This window comes from Epinephelus fuscoguttatus, linkage group LG23 (assembly GCF_011397635.1).
Source record: "Epinephelus fuscoguttatus linkage group LG23, E.fuscoguttatus.final_Chr_v1".
In the NCBI taxonomy this organism is placed as follows: Eukaryota; Metazoa; Chordata; class Actinopteri; order Perciformes; family Serranidae; genus Epinephelus; species Epinephelus fuscoguttatus.
Window position 1 is genome coordinate 6,156,004 of NC_064774.1, and position 19,829 is coordinate 6,175,832.

At 41.5% G+C, this 19,829-nt stretch overlaps 2 protein-coding genes across 2 annotated transcripts; one reads left to right on the forward strand and one right to left on the reverse strand.

Annotated features, from left to right (window-relative positions):
• Window positions 1-348: 348 nt before the first annotated feature.
• Window positions 349-7,531, forward strand: LOC125883427 (fibrinogen alpha chain-like). Its single transcript, XM_049567701.1, has 5 exons — window positions 349-485; window positions 1,661-1,785; window positions 3,128-3,311; window positions 3,400-3,545; window positions 4,031-7,531. The coding sequence occupies exons 1-5, from the start codon at window positions 410-412 to the stop codon at window positions 4,349-4,351; spliced, it is 852 nt and encodes a 283-aa protein (XP_049423658.1). The 5' UTR covers window positions 349-409; the 3' UTR covers window positions 4,352-7,531.
• Window positions 7,311-19,559, reverse strand: fgb (fibrinogen beta chain). Its single transcript, XM_049567695.1, has 13 exons — window positions 19,404-19,559; window positions 18,548-18,577; window positions 18,355-18,455; window positions 16,245-16,344; window positions 15,823-15,891; window positions 15,519-15,633; window positions 12,396-12,502; window positions 12,055-12,169; window positions 10,677-10,796; window positions 10,442-10,564; window positions 10,188-10,282; window positions 8,039-8,229; window positions 7,311-7,941 (listed from the first exon to the last, which is right to left on the reverse strand). The coding sequence occupies exons 1-13, from the start codon at window positions 19,482-19,484 to the stop codon at window positions 7,710-7,712; spliced, it is 1,479 nt and encodes a 492-aa protein (XP_049423652.1). The 5' UTR covers window positions 19,485-19,559; the 3' UTR covers window positions 7,311-7,709.
• Between the last annotated feature and the right edge of the window lie 270 nt (window positions 19,560-19,829).

Sequence of the window (19,829 nt, forward strand, 5' to 3'; positions counted from 1 at the left end):
TCTCACTACTTCCAACCAGCAGCTAAGAGAGGCGCGACTCACATTGTTCCAGCAGAGCGCCTCCACAATATTCAGATCAGATTTACTCAGTTACATTGGTGTGTATTCTAGTATTGATGGTTTGAGTTTGAGCCTCTGCACAAACTGTATCCCACTCACTCTCTAGAAAAAGCCACTTTAATGTCAACGTAAAAGACGATCTCTACAAAATCATACAAACCATTTTATTGTGAAACATTTAGTGATACTGGTGCCACATCAATAAACTTTTGATTTGTTCAGCTCAAACTCACCACATGTGCTGTACCGTGGAAATGCTTTACTTTAACAGCAGAGCAAGTCCAGCCCTTCACTTCCTTCTTTGAGGGTCAGTTATCGCTGGAAGTTATTGGAATCACGTTACCAACAAATGTCTGACTCAATCATCGAAACAAGTATTTGTTTTCTAACAGAAATTTGGACCAATGAAGGGGATTCATCTTTACGTAAGGCGGCTGAATAATGACTGGAATCGTAACTTGTTGTTTCTGCTACAATAAACAGCAACATGTAGACGCATAAAGAGATGAGTAATGAATAAAAGTAAAAAAAAAAGTAAATAGATTATCAATAAAAGAGATTTTAGAAAAACAATAAAAATATTTTAAATAACTGTTAGTTTCACAGGCAGGTGAAACGTAACATCGCCCTGACGGCAACAGATAAAATTCACCTGTAAGAAGATGTTGTCCAGAAGAAACTAATTTGTTGATCACAACAACCGGTCAGTCCCCGTTGTGTCACTGCTGTGATCTGAGAGCAGATTATAAGGGTGCTGTTTCTGTCTGTCACTGTGAGGCTGTGAAACCTGCAGATAAATGACAGCACAGTAAAGACTGATAGAAACAGCAGAGGATGACGGGACTGATGGAAAAACGACCTTAGTTTATAGAAGGTGAATTCTCTGCAGTGTCAGGTGCCTAAATATTTGTAAGAGGTGACACTTGTGAACAATGCTTCCTTTAGCTGTGTCTCTGTTATGTCTAAAATCAATAATCAACTCCTTAGTTTGAGATGCGTTTAAGTTTTGGTTTATTCCACATGTCATATAACAATATAAAAATGTTTATGTCGCATTTTAACATATTAAAATAGGAAGACAATAAAAATAATTCCACCGCAGCTTCCTGTTTGGTTTGTTGTCTGATTGAATGTTCTACTTCTGTTATAAATGTGAGACACATAATTAAATCTAAATATCTGTCATATTTTCAAACACACTACAACAAATTATTACCTACAGTTTATATTTTCAGTCACGCTGTGTAAATATCCATCGTGTACACGTATGAGCACTTAACTTTGCTCCGCCTGAGGGTCCAGCTTTGAATTCATGGAGGTCCATTATTCTTGATTACAGTGACTATTCCTCTGAGGAATGACATAAAATAAAAATCACAAGTCATATTTTAATTTGAGGAAACCATCAAAGATTTCTTAGTCCTGAGCTTCAAACTTGCATTCATGTTGGATTCAATTTGCCGTGTTAGAAATCATCACGTTGGATCTTTGTCCTCTTACAACACCTTTTATCTGTGACGTCGTGTCTGATTCAGAGTTCAGTTGGAGGTGAACTAACCACAGTGCATGTTTGTTTGTTTGTTTGTTTGTTTTTCTGCAGTTTGTATAAGACTGAAGCAGCAGAATCAAGATGGCCGACAGCCCTACAGTCAGTCCCAGACATACATGAAGCAACACTGTCGAGGGACGCCCTCAGGCGTCGCCCTGTGTTCAGACGATGACTGGGTGAGAAACACACCAACACAAACATCAGCTCCTCTCTGTAACACTTATTTATAACAGCGTTGCACACAATCGGATCTATACCTGTTTTGTAAAAATGTAATTTCAGAATATGTGAAGGAGCATTTTCACACCACAACAGTAAATGAATGAATTAACTCACGCCAGGCTTCCCTCTTAGATAAAACTCAATGCATGACTTTTGACTTGAGTCCAGAGCTCAGTTTGTGTAGACAACTTTGCTTCTGGATATTTTAGTTCAAGGTAAGAGTCAGAAAACTCTACTCTCTGGTTTTAAAGCCTGCGATTTGGAATTCTGGTCGTCGCCATCATAGATTTCTGAAGCCAAAAGTGACCGTTTTTGGACGAGAGGGTAGAGCTAACCCTAATGCTAGCTGCTAGCTTGGTTAGCACTGTGTATTATTATAATAATGGTTAACTGGGATAATACCAATGCTCATTTTTGCTCGCAGAAACCAGGCTCAAAACCTGCTGACCCATATGTACCTGCCAAAAAAAAAAGGAATCAACCAAATGCTGATTGAGCACCATGGTTACGTTACCTAACCAGCGTTGTCACTGTGGTAGCGACTTGTCAATGGATGTCACCCACCTGTCACTCAAAGCAGCCACGCCCTTAATGTACATAACATTAAGAACATTTTAATGGATGAGCTATAAATTCACTCTCCTGGTTGTCAGGTACGGGGAAATCAGCTATAGAGACCAACACTGATTTCATGCCTCCGTGCCGGTGATAGCTGTGGTCCGAGGCATTATGTTTTAGGGTTGTCCATCTGTCCCATGCTCGTGACCATGATATCCCAGGAAGGCCTTGACAGAATGTCTTGAAATTTGGCACTAACCTCCACTGGACCTAATGATGACCTGATTCGATTTTGGTGGTTAAAGGTTAGAGGTCAGAGTGACCTCACATTTGTCTCATTCTTGTGACCACAATATCTCATGAAGGCCTCAAGGAAAAGTCATCAAATTTGGCACAAACGTCCACTTGGACTGGGCGATGAACTGATTTTGGTGGTCAGAGGTCTCCGTGTCTCATTCTCATATAAACACAATGTCTCAAAAACACCTTGAGGGAATTTCCTCAAATTTAGGGCTCATTAATGAATTGATGAAATCTTTTTGGTCAAAGGTCAGTGTGATCTTGCGTCTCACTCATTGTTGAGAACGCAACATCTCAAGAACACCTTGAGGGAATTTCAAACATCTTAGCGATGAACTTATTGTGTTTTGGTGCTCAAAGGTCAAGGTCAGAGTGGCCTCACATTTCTCTCAGATCTCTCTCAGATACAGCAGTAAACCCTCGTGCTCTTCTTCACAGGTTTCTAAATGCCCCTCTGGCTGCAGACTCCAGGGTCTGATCTTGCAACTAGAGAGCAAGGTGGAGAGGAGACTGAGGATGGTGTGTAAGACAGCAAAGATGTATGAAGACATGTCTGAGAAGTCCATGACGGTGACGACACGCATCTACAACTACAACCGGAGAGTCATCGTCAACAGATACAGTGAGACTGTTTGTTTTTGTGTTCTGGACTAAATACAGACAGGATGATTGAAGTAATGGCGGCTGACTAACACTGTGTTTGTCTCCAGTGTCAGAGCTGAAGTTTGTGGAAAACGCCGAAGGATTGACGAGGAACCTTACGTTGCTACGGAAACGGTCATCCAAGCTGTCGCTACAACTGGTGGAGCTCCGCGGCAACGTCCAGAAACAACTGGAGGACTTGTATCGAGCAGAGGTGAGATGTGACGAGAGATTGTTATACGGAGCGTTTGGTGTCTTTCAGCTCATCGTTTTGGTTTTGTGGCAGCTGTGTTGTTTCTGTTTCGTCTCACTGCTGCACTACCTGACAGCTAACGGACACAGTTAGCAGACAGACACAGGTACCAACCAGCTGGTGAACACAGTGGAGAATGTATGTGCTGTAGACACAGATATTTCCTTCAGGGGTGGTGGAGACCAGAAAAGGAGCTAACAGAGAGAATATTGGACTGACGTTCATCAGGTGACACAAACACAAAGACTCCTGATGAAATATCATTCTGCTCTGTAACTGCTGGATGTGCAAAACCAACTGTTTGCTAACATGAGAATATTGTGCATCCCTAATCAAATCAGACTTAATGTTTGACACCACACATACTGAATATCTTATAACAACATGAGTCTGCCACATGTCCTCTTTAGGGGAATACTGATATGTATGTTGTCTTGTGTCACCAGGTGGACATTGACATGAAGCTGCGAGCCTGCTCTGGGTCCTGCCGGTCGCTGTCACCGTTCAGCGTCGATCATCTCGGCTATCAGTCGCTTCAAGCTGACATGGAGCAGATGGACAAGCAGACAAAGAAGTCCGCTACGCCTCCTGAAGACGTCCCACACGTCAAGCTGCAGCCTGTTGACGTCGGCCCGGAGCCGTCGGCAGAGTATAAGACCATCCCAACCGTCCAGAGGGAACTGTTGACCCAGTTTGAGGACATCGGACAGAACCAGGTTGTTCTGGAGGAGCTGCTGGAGGCGGTTGATCCTGCAGAGCTGGAGTGAAAGGGCTCCACGGAGGCAGGTTTGATAGATCACAGTGGAAGTGAAGAGTGGGTGTTTCTGTTTCTTTTCAGCAGCGCTTTGTAACTCAGTTTGGAGAGGGCCTTTTCCAATAAACACAATCACTGTTTTTATTTCTGCTTATTTATAACACTGCGCTCTCTTGTGCACGTTAAAAATACGTTTGTCCAGACATGCATGAAGACGGAAGACGGCTTAACAGTTGTGTAACGAGTTAAAAATCTTTTATATAAACTTATGAATATGGGCACGGGTAAAAATAAAGTTAAATCAGGCGGCAGCCGGTAAGAACAAAATTTAAATTTATTTTCATGGAGAAATCGGGTTGTGCGGTATTTTTAACATCTAAATCTAGGACTGCAATAAAAAAAAAATATATATTTCCGATTAATCAGTTGAGTGTTATTTTCTTGATTAAGCGATTAGTTGTTTGGTCTATAGATGTAACAAAATGTTTCCAGTGTTTCCCAAACTCCAAATATTTTCACTTTACTGTCACAGAGCAGGAAAGAAAGCAGAAAATAATCACATCTAATAAGTTGGAATCAGAGAATTTTGACTTTTAATTACTCAGACCCGCTAATTGATTATTAAGTCAGTTGGCAGTTAATTTAATAGCTAACAAATATGTAATTAATCACTTTAATCAGCTAATATTATCAAGCCTCATCAGATGGTAGATTTTGTGAAAGCCTAAAAACTTTCACCCCTAAATTCACATTCAGCCAGATAACGGGGCATCACTGGTATGTACAGCCCCACAGCAGCAGCAGCCAGTCGTGCATTGGACTTTTCCCCCACTTGCCCCCTGCGTGTACACACCAGCTCCCACAGTGGCTCTGTGTCTCTGCTCCTATAGCAGCTCGACTCCTCTCCTCACCATGGATGCATAAAGAGAACTGACACGACGCGTCGCAGCGCTGGTTTGTTTTCAGCTTTACCCTCACCCAAAAGGCCCTGACACACCAAGCCGACAGTCAGCCGTCGATCAAAGTCGGGCCGTCGGTGAGCGTCTGTCAGCCTAGTTTTTGCGGTGTGTCCCGCACCGTCGGCACTTCGGCGGCAGCGGCTTTTTGGCTGATTGAGCATGTTGAATCGGCGGCAGAGTTTGTCGGTGAGAGAGATCACTCTGATTGGCTGTTCAGGTTTTATTTCCTCGCCCCTGTAGCGAGTGAATCTGCCTGTAGTGAAACCGGGGCTAACCGGTGCTTCCTCCTCAGGCTCCACTTCACTCAGCTGCCCCACAGACCCGCTGCTTCTTCCCACTTTAACCTGAATAACAAACCGGAGCTAGCTGGGAGCGGCTAGCGGAGTGTTAGCCGCAGCATGACCGGAGGGAAGCACAGCCAGTTAGCCTCCGCTAGTCTCTGAGCTAGCCCCGGCTCTCCGTTTGGATCCAACCGGAGCACCGAGCCCTGGTTTGTTATTCAGGTTAAAGTGGGAAGAAGCAGCGGGTTTATCGGGCAGCTGAGTGAAGTGGAGCCTGCGGAGGAAACACCGGGACCGTCTGGATGTAATAGTCCGTGGAGGTGCTGCGGTGCTCGGCTGCACAGATAGGAAACCCCTCGGCTGACAGGATGTACCACTCTCTCACTCCGCTCTCTCTCACGCAGGCGCAGAACGTACGTGCTACTTGGCCGTCGGATGTAGTCCGTGTAGTGTGTTCAAATGCAACTGACACAGGGCGACGTGAGGCGACGTAGACGACACAACAGTTGGCTTTCGTCGCCGCTAGTTCTTTGATGTCGGTTTGGTGTGTCCGCACCTTTACCAATCTCATTCCTCTTGCCTAAACCTGACCAGTAAAACCAACAAAGGCAGTAAATGCTAACCAGTCAGAGGGAGGGTAGGGCAGGTCATGACTTCGCCATACTGGATAAAACAGACGAACGTGGTGTCCAGATTTGACTTGGAGATAATTGCGGGTCACTTCTGGTGCTGAGGCTACGTTGATGAATCTGAAGTAACCCTTTATAACACAGTAACACAAACACACTAACTGATGGAGGCAGCAGTCGACCAGCAGCTCCTGTGTGCAGCTGTCTTAAATCACTGGTTTTCTAAATGGAGTCTGGTGTCTTTGATGAGAGCATAGATGGGGAACTGGAGCTGTGATGGCTGCCCTGTGGGGACAGGCTGTGTGGTGGAAAGGTGACGCTGTTAGAATATTCTTGAGGTAATGTACACTTCAACTGATATTGATTTTTTTTAGGTGGCTAAAATATATTTTGTTGTTGTTCGTCTCCTCAGCTGTAAGTTGCTTCGCTTACATGTCAGACTCCAGGCAGCTGCTCCAAACTTGAGTGTTACTGACCGCCATCTACTGTTTTAGTGATGGGATTTCTCGTTCACTTTGAAGAGCCGGTTCAAAGATGCGGTTCGTTATTTTTTTTTTTTTTTTTTTTTTCTCTGTCTTTGTGTGTGTGTGTGCTGACAGTCACATCACTATACTGTATGGCTGTCAGCATGTATTTAGCACAGAATGTTCTGGTTCTGCAAGTTGGCGAAGCTCTCATCACCTCTGTTCACAAACTGGACACATTTAATATCAATGCATGGAGAACACACTCCTCTTTGTTCCTCTGTCACATTATTTACGTCTCTGTCTCCACAGTTAGACACAGACACAGTTCCTGTCAGTACTCTGTACAGTCATTTCTGTAAATATGTAACTCATCCTGTGGTTCGTATGTTCACACATCAGATAATAAAAGACACTGGTGCACCATTCTGTTTCCTCTGCTCACTCTTATTATACTTGTGTTGAGTTCTTGTCCTGAAACCAAATGTGCATCTTTGCATTTTCCCCCATGATGTGTTTTATTTTGACAAGCCAGAGCAGGAGGGATTCAGTTTCCTGTCCAGCTGGGATGTAAAGGAATGATGGTGGTGAGTACATTTAGTGAGCGTGCAGTGAAATAAGAACCAGAGCAGGCAGAGATTATGTTGCTCAATGTGTTTATTGAGTAGCGGAGGACAGTTGACAGCAACTCGTCCCAGTGCACACTGAAGACGTCACACATAACGAGAGAGGACAGCTCACAGCACATTCACTCACAACAACAACCATGTTTCTCTTCATCTTCTTATCTGACATGTTATTATTTCACTTTGTTTCTAAGCTTAATGCTGCATGTTCATTTATTACTGGTCGTTTTCAGCACACTCCTGGTTTCAGTTGTGTATGAACGTGTGTGTGTGTCCATCAACATAACAGCTACTGCTAAAATAAAGGACACACTTGAGTACCAGTTCAATGTTACACAGACACACCACACTCTGGAGTCTTTTATTTTGGCAGTTTCCTGTACGTGTCATGTGTCGACGCGCTGCGGCACGATTATCTGGAGGCAAAGAAGGGCCTGATCTTCATGCTGATGGCCTTCAGGGAATACCAGCTCCCCTTCCAGTTCATCCACACCACGCCGTCGTCTGTGCCGTGCTTGGCCATGTGGCGCGTGTAGGCTCCGCCTATGTAGTAACGGCCGTTGGGATTGGCTGAGTGGCAGCGGTTGTACCACCAGCCCCCTCCGTCCTCCCTGGCGCACTGTTTGGAAGGGTCCCCGGGGAGCCTGGTTCATGGACACAGGGACAGAGAAAGGTGAGTGTGTGTCTTTGTGTAGTGTGCTATTCTAATGCTGTGGCTGTCTCCCACAACAGGACACTCACCAGTTGTCGTTGTCTCTGTCGTAGGTGCTGAACATCATGCCGTTGTGAATGGTCATCGTGCGGTTTTCACCAAACAGTTCTGTGGATCCCTCCAGGAAACCGTTGCCAGCAGTGCCACTGTAACCATCGACCGCCAGCACGAAGTTGGAGGTTTCTGATTGGATGGTGAACTGCTGATACTGGGCGTGGACCTACATGATGGACAAAAACATCTGAGTATGAATAAACTGAGACATCTGATATTTGAAAATGTTTATTACGGATTGTATCTCCATCTTCACAAGCAACAACACCAAAAGATTCAGAATCAGAGTCAGAATTCACTTCTACATTTAAATATGTTGACTTTGGACATTTTTTATTTTTCGAGACATAAAATACGATGATTTTTGTCTGACTTGACGTTTTATTGCCGTACTTTAGTTTGACTTTTCAAAGAAATTTTTCATGACACACTATACTATGACTTTTTTTCAGTTTTTGCGTCATGTTAAAATAGGACTTTTTACAACATATTATACTATGACATTTTTTGAAAGTTTTCCAACATACTATACTATAGCTTTATTCAGGTTTTGCAACATCCTAAAAATTATGTTTTTGAAAGTTTTTTCAACATACTATAGTAACGTTTTTGAATGTTTTTAGACATACTATACTATGACGTTTTTCGACATACTTTACTATGACGTTTTTGAACGTTTTGTCGACATACTATAACGTTTCTGAACATTTTGTCGACATACTATGACGTTTTTGAACATTTTTACACATATACTATGACATTTATTGACATTCTATACTATGACGTTTATTTCAGTTTTTCGACATACTATGCTATGACTTTTTTCATTTATTTTCGACATACAATACTATAACTTTTTTCCCCCCAGTATTTCCTTTATACTATACTATGACGTTCTTTCAGTTTTTTTCAACATACTATACTATGAAGTGTTTTCAGGTTTTTTGACATACTAAACTATGACATCTTTCGGCATGCTATACTATGAAGTTTTTTCCAGTTTTTCCGACATACTATGCTATGACGTTTATTTCAGTTTTTCGACATACTATGCTATGACTTTTTTTATTTATTTTCGACATACAATACTATTACGTTTTTTTTCCGTTTTTTCAACATACTATGAGATTTTCATTCAATACTAAAACTTTTTTGAGGCAAAAATCATATACAGTATATGACTTTTTATGAAGTTTTTTTTTTACATACTATATTATGACCTTTTTGCTTCTTTTTTACAAGAAACAATACTACACCATTTTTCCAGATTAAAAAAAAACTATATTGACTTTTCAATGACATCTTTTCAAGTGTTCAAGGCTTAAAATACTGATTACTGACTTCGTTTTGTTATTTTATGACATGATATAGTACACCATTTTGAGAAAAAATAAGCATACTAATCTGTGACTTTTGCATGATTTTTTATTTTTTTTTATACATATTTTACTATGACTTTGTTTATCACGTTTTAGTGACATACAATACCACAACTTTTCTTCCAGAAAAAAAAAAATACACACTATAGTTTGGTTTTGTTTTCATAATTTTTTATGACATGCTATACTATGACTTTTTACCCCTTATTTTTTTGGACATACAATACTGCAACTTTTTTCCAGAGAAAAATGACATAGTATATTGCCATTATCATCACACACAATACTATTTCTTTTTTATGTTTTCATGACATATAATACTACAACTTTTAAAAAATATCACTATATATCCTGTGACCTTTCATGAAAGTTCTATTTTGTTATGACAATACTTTTTTTAATGAACTTATTTAAGACAATAGTTATGGCATTCTTTACTGCATTACTCTTTTATATAACAATTTTATGGCATGCAATACTGTGGTCTTTTTATGAATTTTTACATACTATGACATTTTGACAGTTTTTTTGATACTGAGGGATGTCATATGCTGTCAAGCCCTCTGAGGCAAATTATGACTTGTGATATTGGGCTTGTTGAATAAAATTGAATAGAGAGTTGAATTTGATTAAGAATGTTTTGAATTTTGCTACAAAAATGAATTAATTTATTATCAAAATTGCGGAAGATCAATTTTCTGTCAATGAACTATTCATTTCTGCAGTAATTTCTTTAAGGACTCACCTTGGCTCCTGTCCAGTCCTCCATCTCAATGAGAACCTCAGTGGGGCCCATCTTGGTCAACTGACTAATACGGTCATTGCCAAGCCAGTATTCACCTGTCACATGACGAAGGAGAAAGGTACGGTCATCAACCACAGATTATAGGAATAATGGTGGATATGAAAATACAGGTTACTAATTAAATAAAAGCTAAAGCTTGGATGAGAAAATAATTTTCACCCATCGAAAGTAAGTTCATACTTTGAAAGTCTTACCGGGAGTCTCACAGTGACCCTTGCCAACATCAAATGCAATGTTGCCAAAACCGCGGCGATATTCGTCCCAGCGGCGGCCAAAGTCAACACTGCCATCGAGCCTGTTCTGGATGAGAAGCCATCCTGAAAAAATAAAAGAAGTTACTACTGAAATATCCAAAGTAAAAACATTAAAAACAAACTGAATAATCAAAAAGAAAAAGGAACTGATGACCTAACTGAGTTATACTCTCACCTCCATTCTGGGATGTCTGATCACAGAAGACCTTGTATGGAGGGTAGAAGGAGTCGGGCTGGATCATGTACATCTGGGAGTCTTTTCCTCCACGGCGGTAGATGTCCTCACACTCCTTACCTGAATCACAGAGACGAACGGTTGATATAGAAAAACGTCTGTACAAGATCTGTTTGATCTGTTTCTACCATTTCTGTATATATGACACATATTTCTTGTTTTATTTGAAATTTTTTTTACCAATACACCAAAGCAAATTCCTTGTAGGTGAAAACTTACATGGCAATAAACCAAATTCTGATTCTGAAATGGCTTGTCTGTTTATTCGTCTGCCCAATACTTTGATCCAAGACAAGGTAACTCCAGACGGCCATCAAATTTGGCATATCCAAATCAGCCAACGCATTGAAACCATTGGCAGGTTAAGTAAATAATACTGATCATCTTGTTACAATGCAATGTTATGCTGGGGAACCTTGGGTCCTGACATTCATTTGGATGCAACTTGACATGCACCACCATTGTAGACCAAGCATCCACCCCCATGGCAATCGCAGTTCCCGATGGCTGCACTGCACAGGAATGACTTGAGTAAGGTGACAAAGGGCTTAATGCCTCGACCAGACCTCCAAATTCCCTAGACCCAAATCTGACCAAGCACTCATGAGACGAGGTACCGCGACCCACAGTGGAGCCTCCTTGGATCGGACATGGCTCTGACATACCAAGGCATGTTCCACAGGACCTTTGGGGGGTGTCCTGTGGTGTCTGGCACCAGGGAGTTGGTGGGATATCCTTTGAGACCTGTCGGTTGGGACGTGGGGTATCAGCACATCCCATGAACGCTCAATCAGATTGGAATTTGGGGAACTCAGAGGCTAGGTTGGTGTTTTGAGCTCTTTGTCACATCCCTTTGGCCACTCAGGAGCAGTTTTTGCAGTGTGGCATGATGCGTTGTCCTGCTGGGGGTGGGCTGCTGTTACCATGAGGGGGTGTTCTTGGTCTGCAACAGTGGTTGGGTGGGTGGAGTGTATCAGGTGGCATCCACGTGAATTCCAGGACCCAAGTTTTCCCCTCAGAACATTAAATTGCAACAACATGATCAACGTGATTCACTTCACCTGGCAGTGGTTTTAAGGTTTTGGCTGATACATATATATATGTATGTAGAGATATTCAGGAACCACATAGGATGAATTTTCACATTTTTGGGAAACCCCTGTGACCTTTCTTTAGCGTCATCATCGGGTCAAATTAACAACTTCTCACACGAGTAAAGTTACCACACATTTCTTCACATTCTTGCTCCCTGGAGGATGAAAGTAAGTCATCAGTATGTTGTTCCTCCAACAATTTCACTTTGTGGAACCGCACTTACCAGACACCACCGGTATGGGACATTTGGACTTGCATGGCTCCTTGCACTCCTCCTTCTGGGCCTGGATGGCCTTCTCCAGCTTCTGGATCTTTAGCTTGATCTTGTCCAGAACCCCCTGCAGCCACACGTCACAGTGTACATTATGTTACTACATGCTGAGATCTGTCCATTACTTTTTCTTTTCGGGTATGTTTCTGCAATAGATTTAAGCTCTGTTTTTTTCCAAGATTATTCTTTACTTACAGTTTCAAATAGAAACATTATTTAAAGATTAGATTGGGTTAATTGTTTTATATGTACTGGCTGTTTTCTCTTTTGGACTCGTGTCAGTTCTTATTTACCTGTAGCACTCTGATGTTGGAGGGGAAAAAGGTGTCCACCGTCTCCTTGATGTAGGCGTGTTGCTCCTCCACTCGATCAGTGTAATCACCGACCACCCTGTTGTTGTCTGAGAGGATCAAGAGAGGCAGAGACAAATCTTAGAGGAGGAACTTTTGTTTCAAAATGACAAAATGGTGTTAAAGCTAGTCTGCGACACAGAGTTGGGACTAAGTCTGGGTGACTACTGTGGCAGGATAGCGCTCCACTCCCCGCCGTGAGGGGCAGTGTGGCAAATAAATAGTGAGCGATCACCTATAAATAGACCCGGTCGGACCCTTCCCCTTCCTTTCCGCTTCCTCTTCCTCCTTAACGGAGCCGACAGCCGTGTGTGGCCGCATCTCGCTGGTTAGCAGATCGGGTTTCAAAACAAAGGTATGCGTGCTCTGCTCTGCTCAGTTTATTCAGTGTTATGGGCCCTGTGTTACTCCGGTTTAGCTCCGTCTAGCAGTGTGGTGTTACCGGGAGCTGGGCTGTCTCCCTTGGGCCTGTGTGCGCGCGGTGCGCCTTCTGTGGGTAAGACGCGCAGTTGTCTGCCTTTTATATTATTAAGCTGCCGATGGTCTGAGGTGTATTGGTTATTATTCTCTCCCAGCCATCGCTGGTGGAGTCTGGGCTGCGGGCTTCCTCCTCCTGCCGCTGTGTGACCCCTCGATCCTGCTCTCTGGTAGGAAATGTTTGTTTGTAGCTTTTATTTTTCTTTAATGTTTTATACCCAAATTCTACTTAGGTTAATTTGTTTATTTTGCGGTGCGCAGCCGTCATTTGCCGCTGTGAGCCTCGCTGCTGTTTTGGTTCTTCCCTTCTGTGTATTTACTTCGTTGGTTTGGCTCTTTTGGGACTCCAGTCGCCTTAACTCGGCGCTCCAACTGGGCTCATATCTGACTCTATCTGTTTCTATTAACGGCGGCCAAAGCCGTGGCAGTACAGCCTGAACAAAGTTGCAAACGTGAGCAAAGAGAGGGCTGGTTTTAATTAGAGTGGCAGACACTTAATTAACTAGAGTTTATTCCTATTTCATTTGTTATTCCTTTCTTTGAATTATTATTGATTGGGTTTCTAGGTTGCTTCGATTTATTGTTTAGAAACATTTTGCTCCTTACTTTGATAAATTGTGATTAAAATAGTTTCTTTTGGGTTTGGGGTGGTTGACAGTTGGTTGTGTGTGTGTGTGTGTGTGTGTGTGTGTGTGTGTGTGTGTGTGTGTGTGTGTGTGTGTGTGCGCGTGTGTGAGTTGCCTTGGTCTTATGTTTTTAATGGTGTTCTTTTCCTTTGACAGGCGCTGAGGGCCCAGAGCGGCAGCGGTTCCTCTGGTGGTGGTTCCTTGTTCACGTTTTTCTGGTTTGCTGTGTCACGGGTGCAGTGTAGTTTTTTTTTTTTTTGATCCCTCCCCTTTTTCGTTACCGCTGTCGTGGTAAGCCCCAGCCCTGTCCCATTTTCCTTTTTGGTAACTCCTCATACCACTCCGTATGATTAGATTTATTATTTAATCTGTTGCTCATTTTAAAATTGTTTAATAAAGGTATTCTTATAATTGGAAATCACGCTCTTGTCCTGTGGCATCTTTCGAACTGTGTGCCTTCGTTTCAAATTGAAGATTGGTAATTTTTAAATCCTGTTTATATCCTGGGGTGAAAGCCCCTAGGTGGCGTTGTCTGCAACTTTTCCACATGCTCGCCTTGCAACACTACCATCTGTTGAAGTGACATATGATGTCCATCGTAAACAATAATGGCTATGTGCCCCATGAGGTGATTTAATGTAAATTAAATCACATCATTTAACATAATCTATAATTATTATTAATGATTTCTTCTGACAGCCCTTTTGATACTTTAATTGGAGGCCTGTTATGAGGTCAGATCCCAACAAGGTGTTCTTGAGATATTGTGTTCATGAGAATGGGACGGACAACCTGCAAACATAATGCCTCCAGCTGCAGCTACTGCTGCTCAGAGGCATAAAAAGATGTCTTGATTTCATTATTTAACCTCTCTAACTCCGGCAGGACGCTGATGTCCTCTTTCCCCTCCTCCTCTGTTAAATGGTATCTCCCAGGCGCACTACGTCATCAAACCATGTGATGTTTGGTATTGCCGGATTCAGGAAGCTCTCGACTTTTCAAAAATAACAGTTTTTCTTTTATTTATTATGTATTTGGCACCAGAGCAGCCTAAACACACAAAGTCCATAATCGCGATGAGTGGTGACAAGTCATGTCATGTCATGCCGTTTTTCGAGGGGAAAAGTTAAAGGATTACTCGCGATCTTATGTGGAGCTGTTAGCGGGGACTTAGCTGGTTTATAAAAGGTAAGAGTCTCACTCCTACCACTATTTTTGGCTGAGATATACCGTCTAGAAAGTGGGATCATAACTTTCACGTTTCATATGGCTTTATTTGGTGATATTTGATGGTGTTTCTGTGTCAAACAACATCAGCTATCATAATCACACCTGATTTCAATAAGGTACAATGTCTGAAGCTGGCTGAGTGTTGTTTGATCACTGATAGGACTGTTTTGAAGCAGAGTGACCCACTTGTCATTTGGAGCTCCGCCTGGATCTTTTCATGGTAAAAACACTGTAGAATGGTCATACTTTGAGCAGTCTTCTTCAAATTTGAAACAAGTGTTCATTGATAGTGTGCCTACAGCCCCACAGTGTCATTTACCTGCTCAGATGAAGCCACAGACAGTTATTCATCCTGAAACACATTTTTATTTTATTTTAGGCAAAATCTTCAACTTGTTACTGACTTCAGAGGCCCATTACTCTGTCTCTGTATCACCTAGAGTGTTTCTGACACTTTCACAAGAAACTGCAGGGAGTTTTCTTTCTGACAAGACCTCATGCATGCATGTAGTCAGAGCGGTTCAGAGGCTACAGTCATTTTAATTTGGGGATGTCATTTTAGGCGTTTTTGCCACAAAATGGGGGTGGAGTGCAAGAGGTTTTAAACTGATGCTGCAGTATTTTGTGCTCATGTTTAAGCTAGTGGATCTATTTTGTACTTCATAAACCACGGTTAACCATCGTTACCTGGCTAATGTAGCCCTACAAACAAAAGTCATGAGGTGTTTCTTACTGTCGATGATTCTCTGCCTCTCCCTCAGAGAGACGGACAGGCTGTTGACGTAGTTGTAGACTGAGTTGGAGGATCGGGACAACTCATCCACCTGAGGCTTGAGTTCATTAATGCTCTGTACAGAAAACAGTCGATACCAATCTTTTCTCAATGACAATATGTCAAGAAAGCAATCGATTAATTTCATGTGTTTAGATTTATTAGCAATTTTAATGCAAAAAAATATCAGTTTAACCGAAATTCCAGTTTGTGATCAGTGCAGATTCTCTCATTCATCAGAAAAATGAAAATGTAGTTTAATTACCGTCTTGACGTTCTTCTCCATCTTCAGCAGAGTGGTCTTCAGCTCGCAGCCGTTGGGACACAAAACACCCTGGTGGACGGGAGAATCTGTGGTTAGTTAATTTGGGCTTCGGGGGTTAAAAGAAGGGGGAACCTGTCTGGGCACACACTGATTTCTTTTTGTTAAGGAACAAACCTCCGCAACAATAACACTGACAAAAAATAATGTTTTGACAAGGTTCCATTTTTTTTTAAATTCCAAAATTCTAGTTTTTGCCTGTTGATTTCATTGCATCCTGACATCAACTGAATAAATCTGCAAACTCATGCTAACATTTTTGATCACGGCCTGCAGAGGAGTCGTATACACGCAGCTAGTAGCTACTGAGCTGAGACACATCAGTGGTTGCATCTTTTGGTGACTGTGTGCTAGTGTCCTCCTACCATCTCCTCCGAAGCGTGTGTGCATCCTCCGGCATCCGGCTGCGGCTCCTTCTCCTTAACCTGTCCTGCGACTGGAGGGGTGGTGGGGCGGCTGCTGTAACTGAGATGGAAAGCAGGAGACACCGACATGTCAGACACACTGAGACTCACTGTGATGTCAAAACATCTTAACAACCATTCAAGGGGATTGACAAAAATTGTGTGGTCATGTTCCCCAGATGACGAATCCTTCTGACTTTTTCTCTAGCGCCACCATGAGGTGGGCTTCGACAGTTGGCTCCAACTCCTTCCACATTTTTCAACATACAAACTTCACTTAAACACTGAAACTTTCAGCTCAATTAGGACATTATTGCTTGTAGTTTTTTCATTCATATCTTTCACACTTTCTGAAATATTCAGTGTTTTTAAGGACATTTTCCACATTCAAATTTGACATAAATTCAAGGTTTTTCAAGCATCTTCAACTCCTGTCTCCTCATTCGTACCTTCGTGTAGGAGCTCCATGCAAACATTAAAATGTTTCCCACCTTTTGCACATTCTGGGCTGTATTCAACTTTCAGATCCCATTTAAACTTTTTGAAATATTCAAACTTGTTGGAGCTTGGTAAAAATGCCCTCCTCAGGTTTTTACATTGGTTTGTATTGGACGAAATGTTCAACTGTCAGAGTGCAGAGAGCTTCTCTAACACTTCTCTTTAACTCGCTGTCACGCCCACAGTTTTCACTCTACATACATAATGTTTGGTCAAAACGGAATAAAATTTCCTCTAACACATTTGGCACAGTGAGCCTGAGAGTTAAAGAAAACCCTTCTAATAACGCAGTTAACCTCAGTGTTAACTGAGACCACAAGTCTTCAAATGTTCCACAGCATTCAGACGTTTATGGTCTTATTCGTCACTTAAAGCCGGCACTGCAGTGTAGCGTCAGCTGTTCAACATGCAGCATTCACACACACAATTTCCTCAGAAATTGCATTCTCTAGTTAGCAAGCGTTAGCAAGCGTTAGCATGCTAACACGCCAAACTAAGACGGTGCACATGGTAAACATTAGACCTGCTAAACATCTGCATGTTAGCATTTAGCTCAAAGTTTAGCCTCACAGAGCTGCTGTGGTCTCGTTCCAGTGAGAAGTCGGATACTTCTACTCTGGTTACAGTGGTGGAAGGAAACTAAGGACATAAGTTAGCTACGTAGCATTTTAAGGTGTTTGTACTTGATACTTTACACGTCTACTCTTCCACGTTAGTAACCCATAATGTTTTTCTTCAATAAGTCACAGTGTAGTCTGCCATTGAAAATTTCACTAAAACAATTATGTGTGCATTAAAAATGTCGTTACTGAAAAATGAATTATTGTATATCATGCACAGAAACAAGCTCCAGTTTATAAAAGTTAAAATCTTACAATGAAATAAAATAAATAAATAAATAGTATAAAAATAATAAAATATAAGCATACATAAAAATATTTAATATAATGTAATTTAATATTCATATTTAATATTTTATAAATTATTATACATAATATATAGTCATGTAATTACATTATAAATTATTATGAAAGTCTTGTTATGTAACAATAAATTATTACACTCATATAATTAATAAATCATTAGATTAATAATTTGTTATTTATAAAATAAATAATAAAATAAATGAAATAAATAAAATATAAGCATAGAGAAAAAATACTGACAATATAAAATAAATAATAATAGTCATTGTTGAAGTCATAGCATAGTGTGTCATAACAAATAGTTAGTTTATTATTAGTTATGCTGAGATACTGAAGTAATTACCTCATGATCCTGAGACAATGATATTAGGAAAATTATATATATACATTTTCTTCACCATTAAAACGCTGCAAACACAGTAATGCATATAAATTAATGACCCAACACGTGAACAGGAGCCATTTTGTCACCAGTTGTTTTCAAGTTTATTCTGTCTGATTCTGTAGTTTTTTGAATGTTACTTTAGAAACAGGCTTCATGTGAGAGGTCTGTGTGTTGCATTCGTTTTAATCATCACTCTGGCTTTTACTCCTGTTTCAGATGTGTGTGTGTGTGTGTGTGTGTGTGTGTGTGTGTTTGAACGTACCTTCCGCCCCCGCTGATAGGGGGTGGGGCATAGCGGTTAGAGTTGTACCCGTCCCTGCCCTTCTCTGTCACTGGGCGGTGACCACGAACATCTATAGGCTCCTGCAGGAGCCCGAGAGACAAAGAGACGTGATGTGGGAAAAACAAAACACCTCAAAGATGCAAATCAAACAGAGGAAACATTTTCCACTCACTGTCTTGTTCTTTGCTGGTGAGCTGGTGTCCTGTGGAAGACAAAAGGAAACTGCTGTGAATATTTCTGATGGTTCAAATTAATTCTTCATCCCAAGCTTGTGTTTGACACTTAGAAGCAGAGGACACTAAATGTGACTGCATGTGTGTCCCGTACCACGTGTGTCACTGCAGGACATGTAATCTGAGTACTGATCAGATGTTGCAGGTTTTCAAAAATAAAAATAATGATTGGTGTTTACTGCAGCGGTGTGAGTTTTGATGTTATGTATTGCAAAAAAAAAGTTGATTTTTTAATTTTGATAAATAATAAATAGTGTATGAACCTGCCGAGGACCAAGTTGTGCTCCAAATACACACACAAATTATTGTACTGGTGGATTTTGTTCTGTGAATTGATTGGATGGAAAATCGGAAACTGCCTAACAGTAAAAATGACAATAAATGCTCTTAATGGACTTTTATTTATTTTCAATGAATAATTAACTCATAGCAATGAATAAAGTGATGCGTCACAACCTCTTGCTTATATATTTTATTTCATATGTGTCATCACTGCTCTGAATCTCCTAACTTTCTGAAGTGCAGACTGAAAACAGTTTGCTGAAAACCTCCTGAGATGAATATCCTGTGACACTGTTGGAAAGTCAAATGAAACTGCTGCTGCAACATAAATATGATGCAGTGAAAAGTATTTCTCTCTGATGTGGTGGATGAGACGCACAACGTGACAGAAAATGGAGAGTGAAGTACAAGTACCTCAAGAGTAAATATACTTAGTTACTTAGTTTCCTTGAGCACACACAAGTGGCACCATTTTAGAGACCTGACTGTAATCTACCGAGTGAACACACTCACCGTGTCATAGTCGTCATATTCCAGGTTATCCTGAGCCCAGGCGAATGTCACACACAGACACAGCAGCAGCAGCGTCCTCATGGCTCACTCTTGATAAAGTTCCTCTTCTCTGCTGTCTTCAGTGTGCCTTCACTCCTCTCTCTGTCCCTGAGGTCCGACTGCACCAGGCATTTATCCTCAGCCTCAGTGTGAGTGGGCGTCCCCCCCCTCAGACACACACACACACACACATTATTGATCTGCTCACAGCCTGGTCAATACCTGCAGGCACAGTGTACCCAGCTGAGTCACTGCTGCACACGCTCTGACCTGCAGGCTGGCGGGAACAAAAGGCCAAAAGGCCTCAAGACTTCACTGACGAGTCACAATCTGTTGATGTGATTCATGTGAGATGATTTCAGAACCTCTTTAAACATTTGGCTGGTT